Source organism: Mus caroli, unplaced genomic scaffold (genome assembly GCF_978045245.1).
Source record: "Mus caroli unplaced genomic scaffold, Mus_caroli_1 scaffold_10, whole genome shotgun sequence".
In the NCBI taxonomy this organism is placed as follows: Eukaryota; Metazoa; Chordata; class Mammalia; order Rodentia; family Muridae; genus Mus; species Mus caroli.
In genome coordinates, this window is record NW_028227265.1 from 22566202 (window position 1) to 22585949 (window position 19748).

General features: G+C 45.5%; 1 protein-coding gene across 1 annotated transcript in view; it reads right to left on the reverse strand.

Moving 5' to 3' along the window:
- Positions 1-3366: 3366 nt before the first annotated feature.
- The window catches only part of Utp4 (UTP4 small subunit processome component), a 29838-nt gene continuing 13456 nt past the window's right edge, over positions 3367-19748 (reverse strand). The window contains exons 7-17 of the mRNA XM_021169609.3: positions 19535-19706; positions 19350-19441; positions 17538-17634; positions 16416-16480; positions 15065-15187; positions 13879-14035; positions 10948-11054; positions 8809-8904; positions 7670-7855; positions 4169-4279; positions 3367-3585 (exon numbers count right to left, since the gene is read on the reverse strand). Coding sequence (XP_021025268.1) covers positions 3469-3585; positions 4169-4279; positions 7670-7855; positions 8809-8904; positions 10948-11054; positions 13879-14035; positions 15065-15187; positions 16416-16480; positions 17538-17634; positions 19350-19441; positions 19535-19706 — 1323 coding nt within the window. The 3' untranslated portion in view covers positions 3367-3468. The remainder of the gene's footprint in view (positions 3586-4168; positions 4280-7669; positions 7856-8808; positions 8905-10947; positions 11055-13878; positions 14036-15064; positions 15188-16415; positions 16481-17537; positions 17635-19349; positions 19442-19534; positions 19707-19748) is intronic.

Consider the following 19748-nt stretch of genomic DNA (forward strand, 5'->3'; position numbering starts at 1 on the left):
GAAATCCGCCTGCCTCTGCCTCCCCAGTGCTGGGATTAAAGGCGTGCGCCACCACGCCCGGCTCCCCACACTTGTTCTTGCCAGCATGATGTTCTGCCTCACCACAGGCCAACAGCGATGGAGGCAGCGGACTGAGGACTGACATTGTGGGCCGCAATAAATCTTTCCTCCCTTGTTTTTCCAAGGTATTTGTCAAGGCAAATAGAATGGCGTCGTGGAAAATCAGGTTAAAACAGAATTATGGGGCTGGAGAGGGTTAAGAGCATTGGCTGTTCTTCCAAAAGACTTAGGTTTCATTTCCAGTACCCACACAGTGGCTCAGAGCTGTCAGTGACTCTGTGATGGGGAATTCAACCTGCTCATCCATACTCCATGGGCACTCGCAGGAAGGTGGTGCAGATGCATACAGGCAAAGGACTCACACACATAAAATAAATCTAAAATTCATTAGATTTTAAGGTGCCTCTCCACACAGGGTTCCTGTGGAGTCCTGGCTAACTTAGAACTCACTATGTAAACCAGGCTGGCCTCCAAACTAACTAGCCTCTGCATCCCAAGTGCTTTTTAGGTATTAAAAAAACAAAACCAAACCAAACAGGGAGCAGTGGTGGCGGACTTTTAATCCCAGAGCTCAGGAGGTAGGAAAAAACCGGGCGGTGGTGGCTCACACCTTTAATTACAGCATTTGGGAGGCAGAGGCAGGAGATTTTTGAGTTTGAAGCCAGCCTGGTCTACAGAGTGAGTTCCAGGGCAGCCAGGGCTACACAGAGAAACTCTGTCTCCAAAACCAAACCAAAACAAGCAAACAAAAAAAAACCCAAAACAAAAAAAAAAAAATCCAAACAAAAACAACTCCCAGCACTCGAAAGCAGAAGCAAGAAGATATTTATGAATTTGAGGCCAGCCTGGTCTACAGAATAAGTTCCAGGTTGTCCCCCTTGCCCCCACCAAGAAACCAAAATAAAATTCCACTTGAGGTTGGATTTTTTTTTTTTTTTTTTTTTTTTGGTGGTGCGATTGAACCCAGGGCTTTTTGCACATCAAACAGGTACTCTATCACTGAGCCATGTGCCCAGCCCTGGAACAAAAGTTTTTTGTTTTGTTTTGGAGACAGGGTCTAGGTGGCCAAAACTCAGTATGTAGAAGCTGGCCTTGAACTCCCGATGTTCCTGTTTCTGCCTTTCACCTGCCCCACCATGCCCACCTGAACAGCTTTAATGCTGAAAAGTAAGCTCCCTAAAGCCTTTTCTAACTTCCAGTCTTCCAAGTTTGTATTCTTAGTCTAAGTTTTGTTATTTCCATGGCAAAGAGATCAGATTGCCTGCCAGCATATGGGAGAAATGAGTTTATTAAGTCATTTGAGTAGTGTTGAAAAAAAAAAAAAAAGACCACATCTAGGCCAGTCTCTGGTCCAAACTTCTCTGAAGAACTCAAGCAAGAGCAGCAAGCTGGAGTTGATGCCAAGAGGAACGGCTCCAGCAGTTCTGCTACACAAATACCCATAATGTGGGAAATATGCACCGAGATGTTCTTTAACGCTGGTTTATCTTCCCTTCCCCCAGTTTCTCTGACTTGTCCCAATCCATTTGGGCTTCTTTTGTTTGTATCCAGTTTTCTACTTAGGAAGAGTTTCAAGGCCTAAAGCCCTTCTTCCTTCCCATACCATTTATGGAAGTTCAAGTCACTGGCTGGAAACCTTGCAAAGGAATGCTCGCCACTTACAGGAGCATGAATCCACTTGACAGAAGCATATCCTTCGTGATCTAAGAGGTCATGGGCAGGTGGGCTGGGGGTGAAGTTCTGTGGCACGGCACTTACTTCATATTCCAAGCTGCCCGAGGTTCCATCCCCAGCACTACAAGAAAAGTTAAGCAAGTTGGGCCATAAACTAGCCCCCAGTTAACAAGGACTCCTTGAATTTACAGTTCGACAGCCACTGAGAACCAAGTGAAGTCAGTCTTTGTGGCATCTTAGACTTGACTCTGTTCCCATCCAAAGTTCAAACTTGAACTTTGGTCTGTTTTGTTTGAGACCAAGTCTCTCTGTGTAGCCCTGGCTGTCCTGGAACTTGCTATACCAGGCTGGTCTCAAAAATCAAGAGATCTGCCTCTCAAGTGCTAAAATTAAAGGTGTGCATCAGTACAACAGGCTTTGGACTTTGGCTCACACAATTTGGCAGGCAGGCAGGCATTGTCTCACTCAAAGCCCTGGCTGGTCTGGAACTTCTATGTATCTCTTGTTTTATGAGTTAAGAGCTCAAACTACACCGGGAGGTGGTGGCGCACACCTTTAATCCCAGCACTTGGAAGGCAGAGGCAGGCAGATTTCTGGGTTCGAGGCCAGTCTGGTCTACAAAGTGAGTTCCAGGACAGCCAGGGCTATACAGAGAAACCCTGTCTGGGTGTGTGTGTGTGTGTGTGTGTGTGTGTAGCTCAAACTACAGTCAGGGTTAGCCTCGAACTTAATACCCTTCCTAGTGCCAGGATTCATAGGTGTGTCCCATCACATATGGACTCAAAAACATGTTTCTAGGCAGACCAGGACTGGTTGCTAAAGGCCAACAGCCCAGTCTAACATAGACAAGATCAAGAAAGTTAAATCCACGAAGGTTTAACAAAATGACTTATGAATTTGTAGCTGTGCTTAAACCAGTCCTGTCACCCTTAAACCTAAACAGGCAGAACAGAAATTGGCCATTATTGTAAGCCTCATTGCATCAATTGTAAATGCTCTCTTGTAACCTCTGTTGTTGTTCCCCACAGATCTGCCTAAAATTCTCACTTTCTCTTTCCAGACCGGATTCATTGTAGCAAAATGTTCTCCTAGCAGTGTATATGATGCTGTCAGAACCCACATCCTCAGCTCTCCATCCTGCAGCAGGCAACAGAATACAACCACTGAGGATGGAGCACTTCCTTTTGATGTTGCAGTGAAATTCTTCCTTCAACTCTAAAGTGGATGATGGCTGTTAGTAGCATTCTCCAAGGTGACACTGAGAGGCCCTTTGATTAGGTTGCAGGCTAGTTGTGACAGCCCAGTTCTTTGACACCCCAACACAGACAGGAGAACAGAGAGCCTGGGCTTTTCACAGCTAGTCCAGAGCATTACTGCAGCTACACATACTTTGAAGTTTGGTTCGCCTTTACTGTGTGCATACACAGAAAGTCAGAGGAAAACTTTCCAGAGATGGTTCTCTCCTTCCACGACAGTTTGTAATGGTCAAGAGGAGTTGTAAGGCTTGAGGGTCCAGTGTGTCCCCCCAGAGCCATCCTGATACCGGGATTTATAATGACCTTTATGCCACTGCACTCAAAGAAAGGAAATCTGTGCTCATTCTTTTGGAAAATAATTTAAAATGTCTAGTCCTAAAGAATAACTTTGTTTTATTATCATGATTTGGGAAAAAACAAACAAACAACAAGATAGACAGACAGACAGTTCAAGAAAGGACACAGACAGTGCCCTGTTTTAAGTTCCAAATTTCTTCTTTTTGATGGGTGGTGGGAGCTGAGCGATGATGTCGTCCAGGGGTCGCTCTACTGCCACAAGTGTCCTTTCATCCAAAAGTTCCATAAAGAGCAAGGGCTGCAGAGAGACGACAGTAACAGAGTCATTCTCCACCAGCTCTGGTCAAGACTCAAAGGACAGAAATTCCTGACAATCTTTCCTGCCCTTGGACTCAACATGGGCGGACAGGGCCAGCCCTGTAGTGGAGTTGGCTCATAAGGAGTATGACTGGGGAACTTGAGCTGGGCCAGACAGCCGTGGTACCATAAGGTTAAAGGACATCGTTTTATATATGGTGAAATTAGCAAAAAGAAAATCGTGTAAGTTTAATGGCTCCCATTACTTTTATTCCTTGAAATATTCTCTAATTAGAAGTTCTTCAGAGAAGAACATTCATTCTAACAAAGACTCCACCTGAGTACCAAGATCACTGCTCACTACAAATGTCTCGCACACAGGGAAGTACGACTTCCCTGCTCTAACCTACTGAAGAACAGTGAACCACAGCTACAGCAACAGACAACTGCAAGGTTGTTCCTCTCCCAAGTCAGGGTCTCTACTTGCTAATGGAAGAAGACACCCTTGTCTTCTAACTGTTAGCTGTTACATTTTGCTAACATCGCCGGGAAGCCACCAACCAGGGTACAGTACAGGGTTTCACCTTATATATCTTTGACATTTTAAACCCATGGGTCGTCCGCCTCAGGAAAACATCTGATTCATTTTTCGGAGGAAGTGGATTATAAAGCACAGTTTTCTCATTTGGAAGTGGCTGAAAAGACAAGGATAATTATTTATTAGAGCAACATAACAAATACACAGATACACAGACACACGAGCAAGCACTCTGAACAATATCCCTAACCTTTTAATTTTTTAGAACTCCTCATCTCCCCCCTTCTTCCTTCTTCCTTCTTCCTTCTTCCTTCTTCTTCCTTCTTCCTTCTTCCTTCTTCCTTCTTCCTTCTTCCTTCTTCCTTCTTCCTTCTTCCTTCTTCCTTCTTCCTTCTTCTTCTTCTTCTTCTTCTTCTTCTTCTCTCTCTCTCTCTCTCTCTCTCTCTCTCTCTCTCTCTCTCTCTCTCTCTTTTGGTTTTTCGAGACAGTGTTTCTCTGTGTAGCTCTGACTGTCCTGGAACTCACTCTATAGACCAGGCTGGCCTCGAACTCAGAAATCTGCCTGCCTCTGCCTCCTGAGTGCTGGGATTAAAGGCATGCACCACCACTGCCCTGCTGCAGTCAGTGCTCTTAACTGCTGAGCCATCTCTCCAGCCCTAGCCCTTCCTCTTTAGTATTCAATAAATGGAAAAGTATATGTATAAAGAAAATCTTTGGGCTGGAGAGATGGCTCAGAGTTTACAAGCACTGGCTGCTCCTTCAGAGGTCCTGAGTAGAATTCCCACAACCACACGGTGGGTCATAACTATCTGTAATGGGATCTAGCACTCTCTTCCGGATTGCAGGCAGAACACTGTGTGCATAATATATAAAAACTTACAAAATCTTTAAAAATTTTAAATTATTACTTTCTGTATATGCTCTTAACCACTAAGCCAACACCCCAGGCACTCCCAGAAAACCTTTTTTTGAGAGAGGCTCCCTAGCCTCAATCTGAATTCAAATTGATGCCAAAGGTAGGAATAACTTTGAACTTCTGATCATATCTCTACTTCCAAAGCGTATTCTACTACACCTGTTTTACATTTATTCTACTGTCCCTGTTTTTCTGGGACTCTAAACCAGACTTTCATGCGTGGTGGGCAAGCATTCTATAACTAAGCCGTATCCCCAGCCCTCAAGAACTGTCTTAGGAGCCGGGTGTGGTGGCGCACGCCTTTAATCCCAGCACTCGGGAGGCAGAGGCAGGCGGATTTCTGAGTTCGAGGCCAGCCTGGTCTACAGAGTGAGTTCCAGGACAGCCAAGGCTACACAGAGAAACCCTGCCTCGAAAAACCAAAAAAAAAAAAAAAAAAAAAGAACTGTCTTAGATACATGTGGGAGTTGGAAGGATAGCTCAGTGGTTAAGAATGCTTATTGCTCTTGCACAGGATCAAGATTCAGTTCTTAGCACCCATATTAGGTGGCTCACAACTGCCTGTAACTCCAGTCCCAGGAAATCTAATATCCTCTTCTGGTCTCTGTGGGCACTACACTTACATGGTTAATACAAACTCATGCAGACAGACAGACAGACACACACACACAGACATTCTTCATCTGTATACCTATTGATGCACCCTAGGTCATGTAAAAATGCTTCAGGCAAAAGGGGTTATGATGGGCAGGATGAAGCAAGAAAGGGTTTCATACTCTATGGCAAGATTAAAGACAGGCATGCTGTAGGCCAGGCTTGTCAGCAACACTGTCAGGAACAAATGGGCATGTGCAGGATCTCAGCCCACACAGTCCCTGTGCTTTCCACAGCTCCCCCAACCATATCTAATATACTGGCCAAGCGGCTAAGGTTCCCCCCCAGGGAAAATAACATAAACTACCCACTGATGTGTCACTGACACTTCAAGAGACGGCCAAATAAATGATTCACTTCATCTCTGACTTCCTGGGAACTAGCTCTACTTAGGACAAGGACATGAAGGACCAATCACCATGGCCAGGGTGAAAGGCTTCTGGGCTGAGTTACAGAGAGAAGGCTGAGTGAGTGGGAGGGGCTTTTCCTGCTCCACTCTCTCACAGGAGGCACTTGCCAGCCAGCTCTGCTTCCCACATCCCAGGACACAAGGCCCATGAGATGAGATTCAGTGACACTTCCCTGTGCACACCTCCTTTAGAGCCATCTGCTGCCTTACCCACGCACATCCCACCCCCACCTTCACAGAGCGGCAGAACAGCTGGTGTTGGGTATAACTGAAACCCAAAGTGCAGTACAGCCATGGCTGTGGTCCACAGGCCTCCAAGGAAGAAAAGCTCCTACCCAGAAAAGACATGTATACTCAGGGGAAAAAAATCAAAACAGCAGCTAGCATCTCAAACTAAAGGAAGCACTTGTATCCCTACCCAAATCACGGTCACAGACACTGGATCCCAGCTGGGCTTTTCACAAGACACAAAGACCAACTTTTGAAACGTGGTCAGCTAAGGAGCAGGGTGGTCAAAACATCAGCAGGGGTCTCCTTGAATGAAACTGCTTCAGTCATCCAAGAGTGAAAGTTTAAAAAGTGGGTCATCAGCTCAAACGTATTCCCTCCAGAGGGTCACCCTCTGAATGCCAACCCAATCATTTTTCTACTTAGGATTATGTGGCTTTCTTTTTTTTTTTTTTTTTTTTGGTTTTTCGAGACAGGGTTTCTCTGTGTAGCCCTGGCCTGTCCTGGCTTTCTTAAAGATTTATTTACTTATTATATGTAAGCACACTGTAGCTGTCTTCAAACACACCAGAAGAGGGAGTCAGATCTCGTTACAGATGGTTGTGAGCCACCATGTGGTTGCTGGGATTTGAACTCAGGACCTTTGGAAGAGCAGTCGGGTGCTCTTACCTGCTGAGCCATCTCACCAGCCCCGGGATTAAGTGTTGAAAAACTAGTCCAGAAAGGTTAACCCATAACCCAACAGTAGGAATGCAAATCAGGGAGTGTGCCAAACAGAATTACCTCTCCTCCAATCAACACGCTGGCAGTTTGTACCCATCCTCCACTGACCATGGAAGTAGAAGTTTGTATTCTGAGGCTCCCTTAGCTATCAATCATTATTTATACTTAAAAATTCATAAGTAAAGATAGGGCGTGGTAACTCACACGTCACTTCCCCAGCACTTAAGAAGCAGAGGCAGGATTGCTGTAAATTTAACGTGAGGCCAGTCAGGCTACATAGCAACAGCAAGTCTCAAAAAGCCTAAAACAAACTGGGGTGCTGGAAGGGCAGCCCAGCAATTAAGAGCATTTGCTGCTCTTGCTGAGGATCTGGGTTCGGTTCCCAACAGGATGCTCATGGAGTTGGAACTCAGCCAAAGCGGGGCTGAAAATCTTAAAACACTCTTCTGGCTTCTGTGGGCAAAACACACACACACACACACACACACACACACACACACACACACAGTGTCTGTCTGTCTGTCTCTCCCCTCCCTCCCTCTCTCTCCCTCACACACACATCCACACACACACACACAAAATTAAAGATACCCTAAGTAAGAAGTCTCCAAACTCACCAAGGACTTGTCAATGATGCAGAACATGTAGGCATCATGGAGGAGGATGTGCATTGGTCTCTTGGGATGAAAGCTGATGTGTGTGATGGGAGTATCCCTTTGGAGCCACAGCTGGTGAAATCCTTGCTTCTGGACAGAGCGGCTCCACTCTGTATACTGCTTTTCTGGGATGCTGAATTCAAATACCTGGAGAACACACCACCAAACAAGTGCAAATGTGCACTCACGACGTTCAGAGGCTCCGGTCCCTTCTGTGTCTTATCCTTTCCTAACCACGAGTAGTAGTGAACAGTAAGCACCCTATTCAGCCTTACATTTTACTTAATAAGTCATCACCCTGAATTTTCCAGTCAGAGCTTTTTGTTTAAGCTCTGGTTGGTCTGGAACTTGTGATCCTCCTGCCTCAATATGATAGGATTGTAGGGCATTGCCACTAAACTCAGAGGGTACCAGTTTAAATGACAAAGGCACTTAAGGCAGCATCTTTCAGTAGTCTAGGTAAAGGATGAAAACCGGTGAACATGAGGTTGCATTTTTGGACACTGTGTGTGTGGGAGAGTGTAAAACTGTTTAGGAAGCATCGTTTGCCTAGCAGGCTAACCAAGTATTTCCCAGACACGGTGAGTCTGGCTGATGCTCTCATCTCCAGTTTACAGATGAGGATACACCAGCATTGACGAGTTAATGTGTTCTACAGCCCAAGTATTTTAAAGAGTGCTTCTTCATAACTTGGCATAAAAAACTCCTGTAGACTTAAAGTTCTCACTCTGGCTGAGATCTAGACACCCCTATTTTAGTAAGGTCTGATTTCCTCATGAAGGTAAACCATCCATTTTTCAGTTTATTTTCAAGATTTTATTACATCCGTAACTAATTTGGAACCTGGGTCCATGTCATCTTTGGTTTACATCAGCAGGTTGCTTCAGAACTCCCCGCTTCAGAACTCTTGTATCACTCTGTGTTCTTCTCTAGAACTGCACTGTGAGCCGGTGGGTACTGCTGGCCAATGGGCCGCACAGGGAAGCCTCACTCACACAAATGAACCTGCCTATGCATCCTCCAACATCTCCACGGGAAGGTCCTCCTAACTGTTCCCGTTAGCGTGGCAGACGGGAACTGGAAAGCACTGGATCACTCACCTGCTGGTCAGAATGAGCAATGACCAGGTTGTTGGTATTGGGGGCGATGGCCAGAGCGGTCACTGGGAAGTTGTAAGCAGGCACTGTGCAGTGAAGCTGGGAAAAGACAGGGAAGACTCTATAGGACACCGTCCGTCATGAAAGGTTACATGAGCTGGGCAAGACGCCGCTTAACTCTGATCCCAGCACCCCAGAAACAGAGGTAGCTCTGCAAGTTCTAGGCCAGCCAGGTCTATACAGTGCGACCCTATCCCAAACACCCACGCTCTTTTTTTTTTTTTTTTTTTTTAAGGATTTATTTATTGATTATATGTAAGTACACTGTAGCTGTCTTCAGACACACCAGAAGAGGGAGTCAGATCTCATTACGGATGGTTGTGAGCCACCATGTGGTTGCTGGGATTTGATCTCTGGACCTTTGGAAGAGCAGTCGGGTGCTCTTACCCACTGAGCCATCTCACCAGCCCCCTCACCCACGCTCTTACACCTACCCCTAAAGAAAGCTAGCTGTCAGTCATTTCTGGTAGTTGATTATCATTATTATTGTTTTTGTTGTTGTCAGGGCCTCATACATGCTACACAAGTAGCTTATTATTGCACTAAAGCCTGAGCCCCTAAGTCAGCTGTGTGAAATACTGTGCTTTGGAACGTACGAGCGAACTCAGAAGTATTCTGTGGAAGTTCAGGCATTTCAACTACAAAGAACTTTAATTTCATTTAAAATGTTCTTTTGTTAGGTGTGGTGACACACATTTTTTTTTTTTTTTTTTTGAGACAGGGTTTCTCTGTATAGCCCTGGCTGTCCTGGAACTCACTTTGTAGACCAGGCTGGCCTCGAACTCAGAAATCCGCCTGCCTCTGCCTCCCGAGGGCTGGGATTAAAGGTGTGCGCCACCACGCCCGGCGGTGACACACATTTTTAATCTGTCGCTCTGAGTTTGTAGTCAGCCAGGTCTTGTGAGTTCTCGGCCAGTAAAACCCTTTCTCAAACAAACAAAGCCTGCTTATTAACTGTTTACAAAGTAAAGCCTTTTCAGAGAACTGAAGAGCAGCTTTATCTGAATAAACTGCTCAATCACTCAAATACGCCTCTGCACTGAGAACACATAGCTCTACTCTGGGTCTTAAAAACATTACTGCTAGGCCATGGTGGCAAATGCCTTAATCCAGCACTTGGGAGCCAGAGGCAGGCAGATGGATCTCTGAGTTCGAGGCCAGCTTGGCCTGCAGAGTGAGTTCTGAACAGCCAGGGGTATACAGAGAAACCCTGTTAAAAATTATTGCCTATGGACAGACATTTGGGTTCAACTACAAGGCATGTGGGCACTTCACAGAAACATTGGCTTTGGCGGTGCCAGGGACAGAACTGTGGTATATGATTCAATGCACAGCTGGTAGTATTGTTACCTGTTAGTAGTAGTCAGAAGGATTCCCAGCACGCTTCCCCTCTGGTTCTACCTTACTTAAAGTCACAGCGAATATACAAGGCAGCAAGTATAAAAGGAAGCCTGCCAGGATCTCTAGCTCTGAATCTATGTATCAGAACTTCCCCTCCTCCCTTAAAGCAGAGACACCTGGGTGTTTCTGTCTTTTAATCATTCTGTTGTCTTTGCTTGCCCGTTCTGTGGTACTGAGGACTGACCTGGAACACAAGGCAAGTACTCTACCAATGGCCTATATCCCTAGCCAGGAAATGGATTTATCACTCTCAAACCCCTAATTACATGATTCTCACTGATTTTAATATTATGTGAGTACAGCTTTGAGGCTCTAAAGAACTCTAAAACAGGAATGTAAAGGAGGAAAAATTCTTGCTTAAAAAAAAAAAAAAAGTCTAGAGGCTGGTGAGATGGCTCAATGGGTAAGAGCACCCGACTGTTCTTCCAAAGGTCCAGAGTTCAAATCCCAGCAACCACATGGTGGCTCACAACCATCCGTAACAAGATCTGACTCTATCTTCTGGAGTGTCTGAAGACAGCTACAGTGTACTTACATATAATGGGTGGATGAATCTTTAAAAAAAAAAAAAAAAAAAAAAAGTCTAGTAAATTTCCAGGTAACTCCAATCTGCCTCAAATCTTAACATGACTAGCAGCCTCCCATATGACTCAAACTGCTGCTATGAAATCTGAGGCTCACCTTTAGATGATGCAGATCATATACGTGGACTCCAGCACTGGTACCCGATGCAGCTAGCCAATTCCCATCTGGACTGACTGCCAAAAGACACATGGCTTCCACTGTCCCTGTGAGGACAGAAGAAACAAGTTCTTGAATTAGCCACTCACAGCCTGCCCAGCCCTGGAGATGATGGAGAGACCAGCAAGGCTCACCCGGCTATAAATCATTTACAGGAGAATTTAGTGGAGTTTTGCAAATTAGTTCTAAAGATTAACCTGTTTATTTCTAAATTTAAAAAAAATTTTTTTTGAGGCAGGGTTTCTCTGTGAAGCCCTGGCTGTCCTGGAACTCACTCTGTAGACTAGGCTGGCCTCGAACTCAGAAATCCGCCTGCCTCTGCCTCCCGAGCGCTGGGATTAAAGGCGTGCGCCACCATGCCCGGCTTAGGAAAATACTTTTGTAGCCCAAGAGAGACTTAAATTTAGGATGTGTGTGCCTCTGCTTCCCAAATGTCAGGCAGCCACACCGTCCCCACCAACTGGAGGCATCTGTGGTTCAGACCTGAGGGAGCACTGAAACTGTATCTTATGCTAATTATTCCAAACTACCTTTTCCCACTCACTGTTTGAAGCACATATTTATTCAATGGCCTCTGTATGTTTAACACTACCGAGCACCTTTGTCAATAGGTTTTGATTCAATTAGCAACATGAAGACATGAGGTAAAACTCAGACATCAGTTTTCTATGCTAAACTATATGCTGCATCTAACTATCCCTAATGATGAGAAAAGCTTTATAACAAGTCATAGACCAAGTGCTGAGGGTGGCACAGATGGGAAGGGCACTGACTGCTAATCCGCACATTTGAGAGGCAGAGGCAAAGCCAGGCGGACCTCTGCCTTTGAGGCCAACCTGGTCTATAGAGGGAATTCCAAAACAACCAGAGCTACACAGAGAAACCCTGTCTTGAAAAACCAAAACAATGTTAAGGACAAGGTAGTCTAAGATTTATAATTAAAACAACTGTTGGTTTAATTCATCTGATTCCTAAATGGTAGGTTTCCTCTGAAGCAGTTTTTCTTTTGTCTTTTTCTTTTTGGGGGTTGGAGGATATAGGGAGCTGAGACAGGGTCTCTGTGTAGCCCTGGCTACCATGGAACTCATAGTGAGTTCCTCAAACTCACGGAGATCCATCTGTCCCTGCTTCCTGAGTGCTGGGACTAGAGGTGTGCACCCAACACCTGGCCTGAAGGAGCTTTCCATGAGTTAATATTAAATGTTGACAATCCAGGCTGATAAGAGTCTAAATGGTAACGAAGCAGCTAAATGCCAGGGCTAGGGACAAGGGACAGATCATGGAATATATCCAACTATCAACGTAAAGCAGATGAGAAACTTAAGTCAACGTTGCACCTCCCCAGTGCTGTTAATTCAGCATTAGCTGGTGTGCATAGCAATGCATCCGGTGATGCAATCTATGTTCTCACAGAACACAAAAGACAGTCACAAGGACAAATGACCCCAAATAAAACTATATGCACAACAATATTTTCATCTTATATAAACATCTCTACTGAGCAGAGAACGAGGAGGTTACTAGGCATACTAGGGGGTTACTAGGCAAAGTACTGGGGGTTACTAGGTAAAGTACTGGGGGTTACTAGGCAAAGTACTAGGGGGGGTTACTAGGTAAAGTACCGGGGTTACTAGGCAAAGTACTAGGGGGTTACTAGGTAAAGTACTGGGGGTTACTAGGTAAAGAACTGTGGGGCTGGGCGTGGTGGCGCACGCCTTTAATCCCAGCACTCGGGAGGCAGAGGCAGACAGATTTCTGAGTTCGAGGCCAGCCTGGTCTACAAAGTGAGTTCCAGGACAGCCAGGGCTATACAGAGAAACCCTGTCTCAAAAAACCAAAAAAAAAAAAAAAAAAAAAAAAAAAAGAACTGTGGGTTAGTAGGTAAAGTACTGGGGGTTACTAGGTAAAGTGCTGGGGGTTACTAGGTAAAGTACTGGGGTTACTAGGTAAAGAACTGTGGGTTACTAGGTAAAGTACTGGGGTTACTAGGTAAAGTACTGGGGTTACTAGGTAAAGTACTGGGGTTACTAGGTAAAGTACTGGGGTTACTAGGTAAAGTACTGGGGTTACTAGGTAAAGTACTGGGGTTACTAGGTAAAGTACTGGGGTTACTAGGTAAAGTACTGGGGTTACTAGGTAAAGAACTGGGGTTACTAGGTAAAGTTCTGGGGTTACTAGGTAAAGTACTGGGGTTACTAGGTAAAGTACTGGGGTTACTAGGTAAAGTACTGGGGTTACTAGGTAAAGTTCTGGGGTTACTAGGTAAAGTACTGGGGTTACTAGGTAAAGTACTGGGGTTACTAGGTAAAGTACTGGGGTTACTAGGTAAAGTACTGGGGTTACTAGGTAAAGTACTGGGGTTACTAGGTAAAGTACTGGGGTTACTAGGTAAAGTACTGGGGTTACTAGGTAAAGTACTGGGGTTACTAGGTAAAGTACTGGGGTTACTAGGTAAAGTACTGGGGTTACTAGGTAAAGTACTGGGGTTACTAGGTAAAGAACTGTGGGTTACTAGGTAAAGTACTGGGGTTACTAGGTAAAGTACTGGGGTTACTAGCACCAGGACCGCAGATGCAGGTGACTTTTACTTTCTCTCTAACTCTGCTAACAAAAGCAAGCACGATGAAACTTCTCTGGCCCCAAATAAGGAATCAAAAAACCCAGTGAGAAAAGAGTAGGTGTGAGGAACAGTTCAGATCTCGTCACACGTCTTCATCTGCCAGATATCCCCTCCTACTTAACCTGCAAACACAGGAGTGAGTGTATCTGCAGGGTGCGAAGAGCACCAGCACCCGACGCTGGGGTCTAAAGAGAGCAGGGCACCACCCTGGAGACACTAAGAAGTCTCTCTGTCCAGTTAGAAATCCCCACCTGACTGCGGCTGGAAAGTATGCAAGTGCTTGAAGCTTTCTCCCGACAGATGAACAATATGCAGAGACCCTTGATTGGATGCCACAAGGAGCTTTGTTGAATCTTCAGAAAACAAAATATGCAGGGCAAAGCGCAGGAATGATGGCAATTTGGAAACCTTTGGATAAATCAACGGTGAAAGCTGGTGAGAGAAAGTAGCACCCCAAACCCGACACAGCCAGGTTTCCATTACATTAACCTTGGGATTTCCAAGCAAACACCCGCAAAGGGCCTGGAACACTGGCGTGTTTCCCAGAGCCTGCCTAGCCTTCTCTCCATCCAGATGGTAATGGGTCAGTTCTCTCCCTGGGCATACTATGGGAATAAAAGAACATTTTTGCTAGGAACCTTTCTCTATTTCTTTTTTATGTACACAATAAATACATAGCCCTAAAATCATTCACACTAACAAAAATAGACTCAGCAGGCTATATTTATACATTTATGTGTGCAAACACACACACACACACACACACACACACACACGCACACACCAATAATAGTAAAAAAAAAAGGCTCTTTAATGGAGAGCATACATGGGGTCAGAGGAGGTCTTAGAGGGAATGGAAAGAGGAAGGAAATGTAATTCTCTTCTGTTCTAAAAATGTATAAAAATTAAACAAATTAACAGTAGTAAATATATATTTAGCATTGCAGTGGTAATGCTGAAGATTGAACCTAGAACTTTCTATAAGATTTAAAACAAACAAAAAACTTGTGTGTAAGCTGGCTAGTTGCTTCCGGGGTTACAAGCACTGGCTACTTCCCCAGAGGACAGGACTCCGAGTCCAGCACCCATGCAGAAGCTCACAACCATCTGTAACTTCAGTGCCCGGGGCCCCCATTTCTGGTGTCTGCAAGCATTAGTATACACATGGTGAACAGACATACTTGCATGCATGCAAGACATCTACACAAGTAAGCAAATAAAACGTTTAAAAAATGTGCTGCATGCATGTATGTGGAGGGCAGAGGTTAAGTTGTGTGAGTCTCTCCTTCCACCATGCAGGTCCCGTAGGTTCCATAACAGTTATGACTGGCTAACTCTTCACTGAGGATTCTTCCCAATTCATTGCTACTTCAAACAAAAATTACACATACAGAAGTTTCTTCTTGTCCAGGAACACACTGCGCCCCGCTCACTTACTCTTTGGAGGCTTATGTTATCGCGTTCATATTTCAATCGATAGAGAAAAAAGCGAGACGCTGTAGAATAGGCTATCCAGCTTCCACACGGGGAGACACAGCTGCAGATAATGTTCTCAGGGCCCTGGCAAACGGAGGGAGCAACTCGAGTGAGAAAACCAACTCGTTCTAGACAACATCTCATCGTTTCACTACAACCTCCTCCAATTAGACACCCAATGGCAGCTTAGGGGAGTCCACCACCAAAGCTGGCAAACCTTATAACAAGGTTCCTATGACAGGAATCTCAGTGCTCTGGACATTTCCACAAATGCCTACATAGGCCTTTTTTTTTGAGACAGGGTTTCTCTGTGTAGCCCTGGCTGTCCTGGAACTCACTTTGTAGACCAGGCTGGCCTCAAACTCAGAAATCCGCCTGCCTCTGCCTCCTGAATGTTGGGATTAAAGGTGTGCGCCACCATTGCCCGCCTTGCCTGTATGTAGTCTTGAACACTCATGTGCTGTGTGTACTATGACTAAATCCCAGACAGAACACATCACTGGTACAGCTTTGATTCCCAAATCTAACATGTGCCTGCAGCTAACTGTGTATTGCGTTAGGTCTTTTGAGTACCTTGGAAAGTCTTAATCTGGGAAACATAAGCAGGAGGGCACTAATGCAATAGCTGAGGACAAAGGACTGAGTGCTCATTTCCTTTTCTGTCTGTGATATGGCGGTGCACGCCTTTAATCTCAGCTCTCAGGAGGCAAAGGCAGTCAGTCCTTGAGTTCAAGGCCAGTCTGGTCTATGGAACAAGGTCCAGGACAGCTAGGACTACACAGAGATTACACCTTGTCCTAAAACCTCATCCCGTCAAAATACCTTTGAGAAAGAAAAAAAAAAAAAAAAAGAAAGAAAAAGAAAAATATTCAAAGGAGAAGAAAAATGGAACATAAAGTTTATGTAGAGTTAAAACTAAAGCTGGTGTGGAGGTGCATATCTGTAATCCCAGTATCAGGGAGATGGAGGGAGGGATTCTAACTAAGGCTAATCCTGATGACAGTAAACCTGGACTCAATCTCTGTCCATGGCTAACTCCAGACTCAGACTTATCCCCGAGCCTCCTGAATGTTGGAGTTTACAGGTGGCATGTGCCACCATAAATGACCAATATCTTTACTTATTTAAATTTTTTATTTGCACCACCTTAATTACTACAAGGACACACAAAGGAGAAAACCAATTTCTTGTACTCGCTTATCAAATTCTCAACATCCAACTGATGGCACAGCCTGGGCTACAGACTGAGTGGCACTCAGATTCAGAATGGAAGCGCTCTGGACCTTGGACGGGGAGTACAAGCCGACCTCACCTTTGTCTTGAGGTGCAGGAGGTGATCTGCGTTTTTAGAGAGTGGAAGAGTATCTCCGTTCTTGCCTAAAGACAGAAAATTCCCTGAGTTTTTTTCTCACCAAAAAGAAAAATTCTGCATTTTTCCTGTAAAGCCAACCCTCAGTAACACAGAATTCCTACCCGTGGGTGACTGGTTTTCCACGTACACAGCACGCTCTGAAAGGCTAGCACTACGAAAGAGCAGCAAACGAGCTCTAAGGCCGTGTCTGACATGGCTGAAGCCCCACTCCACAGACATGCAGGGAGGGAGGAGCAGATTTCAATACATTCTAAGGAAGAGAATTCACTCTTAAACTAGTTACTGACTCCAGAGTCCGCGGCCTGTCTGCACGCAGGACTGCCTCTGCACATCCTTCTACCTTCTCAGTTCTCAACAGCCTGCTTCTATATCCAGCAGGCCAGGGCAAAGCCTGACTCCATAGCTGTCAGCTCAACCACCTCTTGCATGCATCTTACAGAAGCTTAAGCCCTCCCGTATTTGTAAGATTTTTGTGTGTTTTTAGTTAGCTGCCTCTGTGTGTGGGTATGCACTTGGAGGGCAGAAAAGGATGTCAGGTCCCCTCAAGCTAGAGTTATGTGGGGTTGTGAACTATCCAGTGTAGGTGCTGTGAACTGAATCCTACAAAGGCAACATATATTCTTAACCATAGCTGTGTCCAGCAAGCTCAGGGCTGCTCCTGCCTTGGTCCTGAGCTTCTGATTCTTCTGTTTCCACTGCCAGGGAATAGCCACCATGTGCAACTTATTTTCTACAGGCAGAATTTCAACTGCAATTTTGATACTTCGCATTCTCTTTCCAGTTTATTTGTTTTCTTTCTTGTCTTGGCACAGGCCTCTGCCTCCCATGTGCCGGGATTAATGGCATGCACAATTATGGCTGGCCTCCGTTTCCTTCTGTGTGGGTGTACCGGCCGATACCGTGGTTCACATACAGGGACCTGTGCTCCCAGGCCGGCATTTTACTTGTGAGGGATACATAAGCCCTTCTTGCCACACCCTCCCACCCCCACCCCCCTTTTAAAAATACTTCCCAGTTTTAAAAAAACAAAAGCAAAAATAGAAGCCTCTTCTCCAGACATACCTGTTGCAGATGTGGATCCCAGTCTCCACAGTTCCAAGTGATGCGCGAACTGGAAAAGGAGAAGCTGCCTTCTTTTTGAACAGGAAATGAGACGCCGCTGCAGCCAACAATTGAACCGTTGTAAGTAGGGCAACCTGGTCATCCACTGCTTTGTTTCCCTGATTCAACATCTTAGCATACCAGCTCCTCTACTGTTGAAACCCATTTATTTAGCTGGGTACAGTGGCCCCCACTTGGAAGGCAGAAATATGTGGACCTCTGTGAGTTCAAAGCCAGTCTAGTCTACTTACTGAGACACAGTCTCGAAACACCCTAGATCTTCATTTATTTGATAAACATATCCTAAATCCGACTACAGTCTAGCCACTGTCCTAGGAATCAAGAACACAATGGTGATGAAATAGCCACTGACCTAAAGACTCGTCTAAAGAAATGACATAGACTAGGCAGTCATGCTATACATAGGGTATGGTGCAAGATTTAACACGGACAAACCTAGGATGAGCAGAAAGCACATCTAACTTAGCCTCGTGGAATATATACAGAACAGTAGTTCACCGGTAAAGATTAGTCAAGCAGAGAAGGCAAGGTAACAAGTCCCAGGGAGGACAGGGCGTGTGACCTCTCATTGTGCCTCAAGGTCACATGCAAAGCAGCATGGAAAAGACTTCTGGGAACGGAAAAGCTGAATGAGACAGGACAGTCCAAGATCAACACAGGTTTCCACAAACACACCAGACATTTAGGGCTCTATGCTGAAGACAACAATAGCAACCAGAGGTTTTTTAAACATAGAGAAACGAACACGGTGCTTTTAGAACAACCCAAGGAGCACAGGGTAGCACGACACAGACGTTGATAAAAGAGACCACGCAGCTGGTCACGTGTGCATGTCTTTAATCCCAGCACTCGGGAGGTAGAAGCAAGAGATCTCTGAGTTCTAGACCACCCCGGTCTACAAAGAGTTCTAGGACAGCTAGTGCTACACAGAGAAATCCTATCTAAAAACAAAACAAACAAAAAAGGAAATTCTTAAGGAAGTCCCTGAAAAGGAATCCACAAATGTTGACTCAGACTAGGATAGAGAAGGACAGAGAAGGATTCAGCCAAGAGACACTGAGGTCCTGGTACCAAGTGGAGCTCCATGAGTTCAAGGTTAGTGTACTCTATGTAGGGAGAACAAAGCCAGACAGGACTACATAATCAAACCCTGTCTTTAAAGTCAAAGGTGGGGCGGGGGAATGAGGACTATGTCTGACTATCAAACCACATACATGAAATATGTGGATTTTTTACTGTATGTGTATGGGTATTTGGCCTGCATGCATGTCTGTGCACCACATTCACGAAGTACCTGAAGAGGTAAAAACAGAGTCAGCTCTTGACCTGGAGTACAGACAGTTACCAGGTGCAAGAGGAGCTGCTTTGTTTGCAAGGACCACGGGGCACATATGTCCAGGCCTAAACTGTGTGTGTAAAGTGCAAATATCATCCTGAGTTTGCTTTCTGGAGAAACACCCCTCCCTCAGTAACTGTGCTTTATGGGAATTTGGTCAGCTTGTTTGTAAGGGGGGGGTCTCTACCTTTAGGTGGAGAACCAGGCTTGTAGTGGTCCTTTCAAGGTAGATGGCACCATCCCTTCCCAACACCCAACCCTCCTCTCCTCATTATCACAATATTCATGTACATGCACACATAGCACATGTCTTCAAGGAGGCTTGCCTCAGAATACAATGAAGAGAGCAGGTGAAGTGCGAGCTGTCTTCCTGGACAGAGGGAGGGAGAGGTGCTGAGCGTGCCGGGGGTACTCACATGCGGGAACGTGATCTTTCGGAGAGCAGCATCGTAATTCTTTACCTCCACTCTCTCCATGAGAGGCCGAATAACCAGGTGGGTGTCGGTGCCTGAGGGAACACGCCGTGAGAGATGGCTTTCATGAAGAGAACAGCCTGAGCCAGAGCCGGCAGCCAGGAGCAGCTGGCTGGGGGAGGACCTACCTCCTGAGATCAGGGCTGTTGGGCTGTGGGCCACAGCACGCACGTCATGAGTGTGATGCTGGAAGGGTTTCGTCCGCACCCACTGTTTCTCACTGCTGTTGGAAGTCATGGACACCAGCTGGAAATGGAATACCGTGCCCTCGGCGGTGCCCACCACAAAACTGTCTTCTTGCTGAGAAATTAAATCATGAGGGGATAGATGTCAACAAAACAC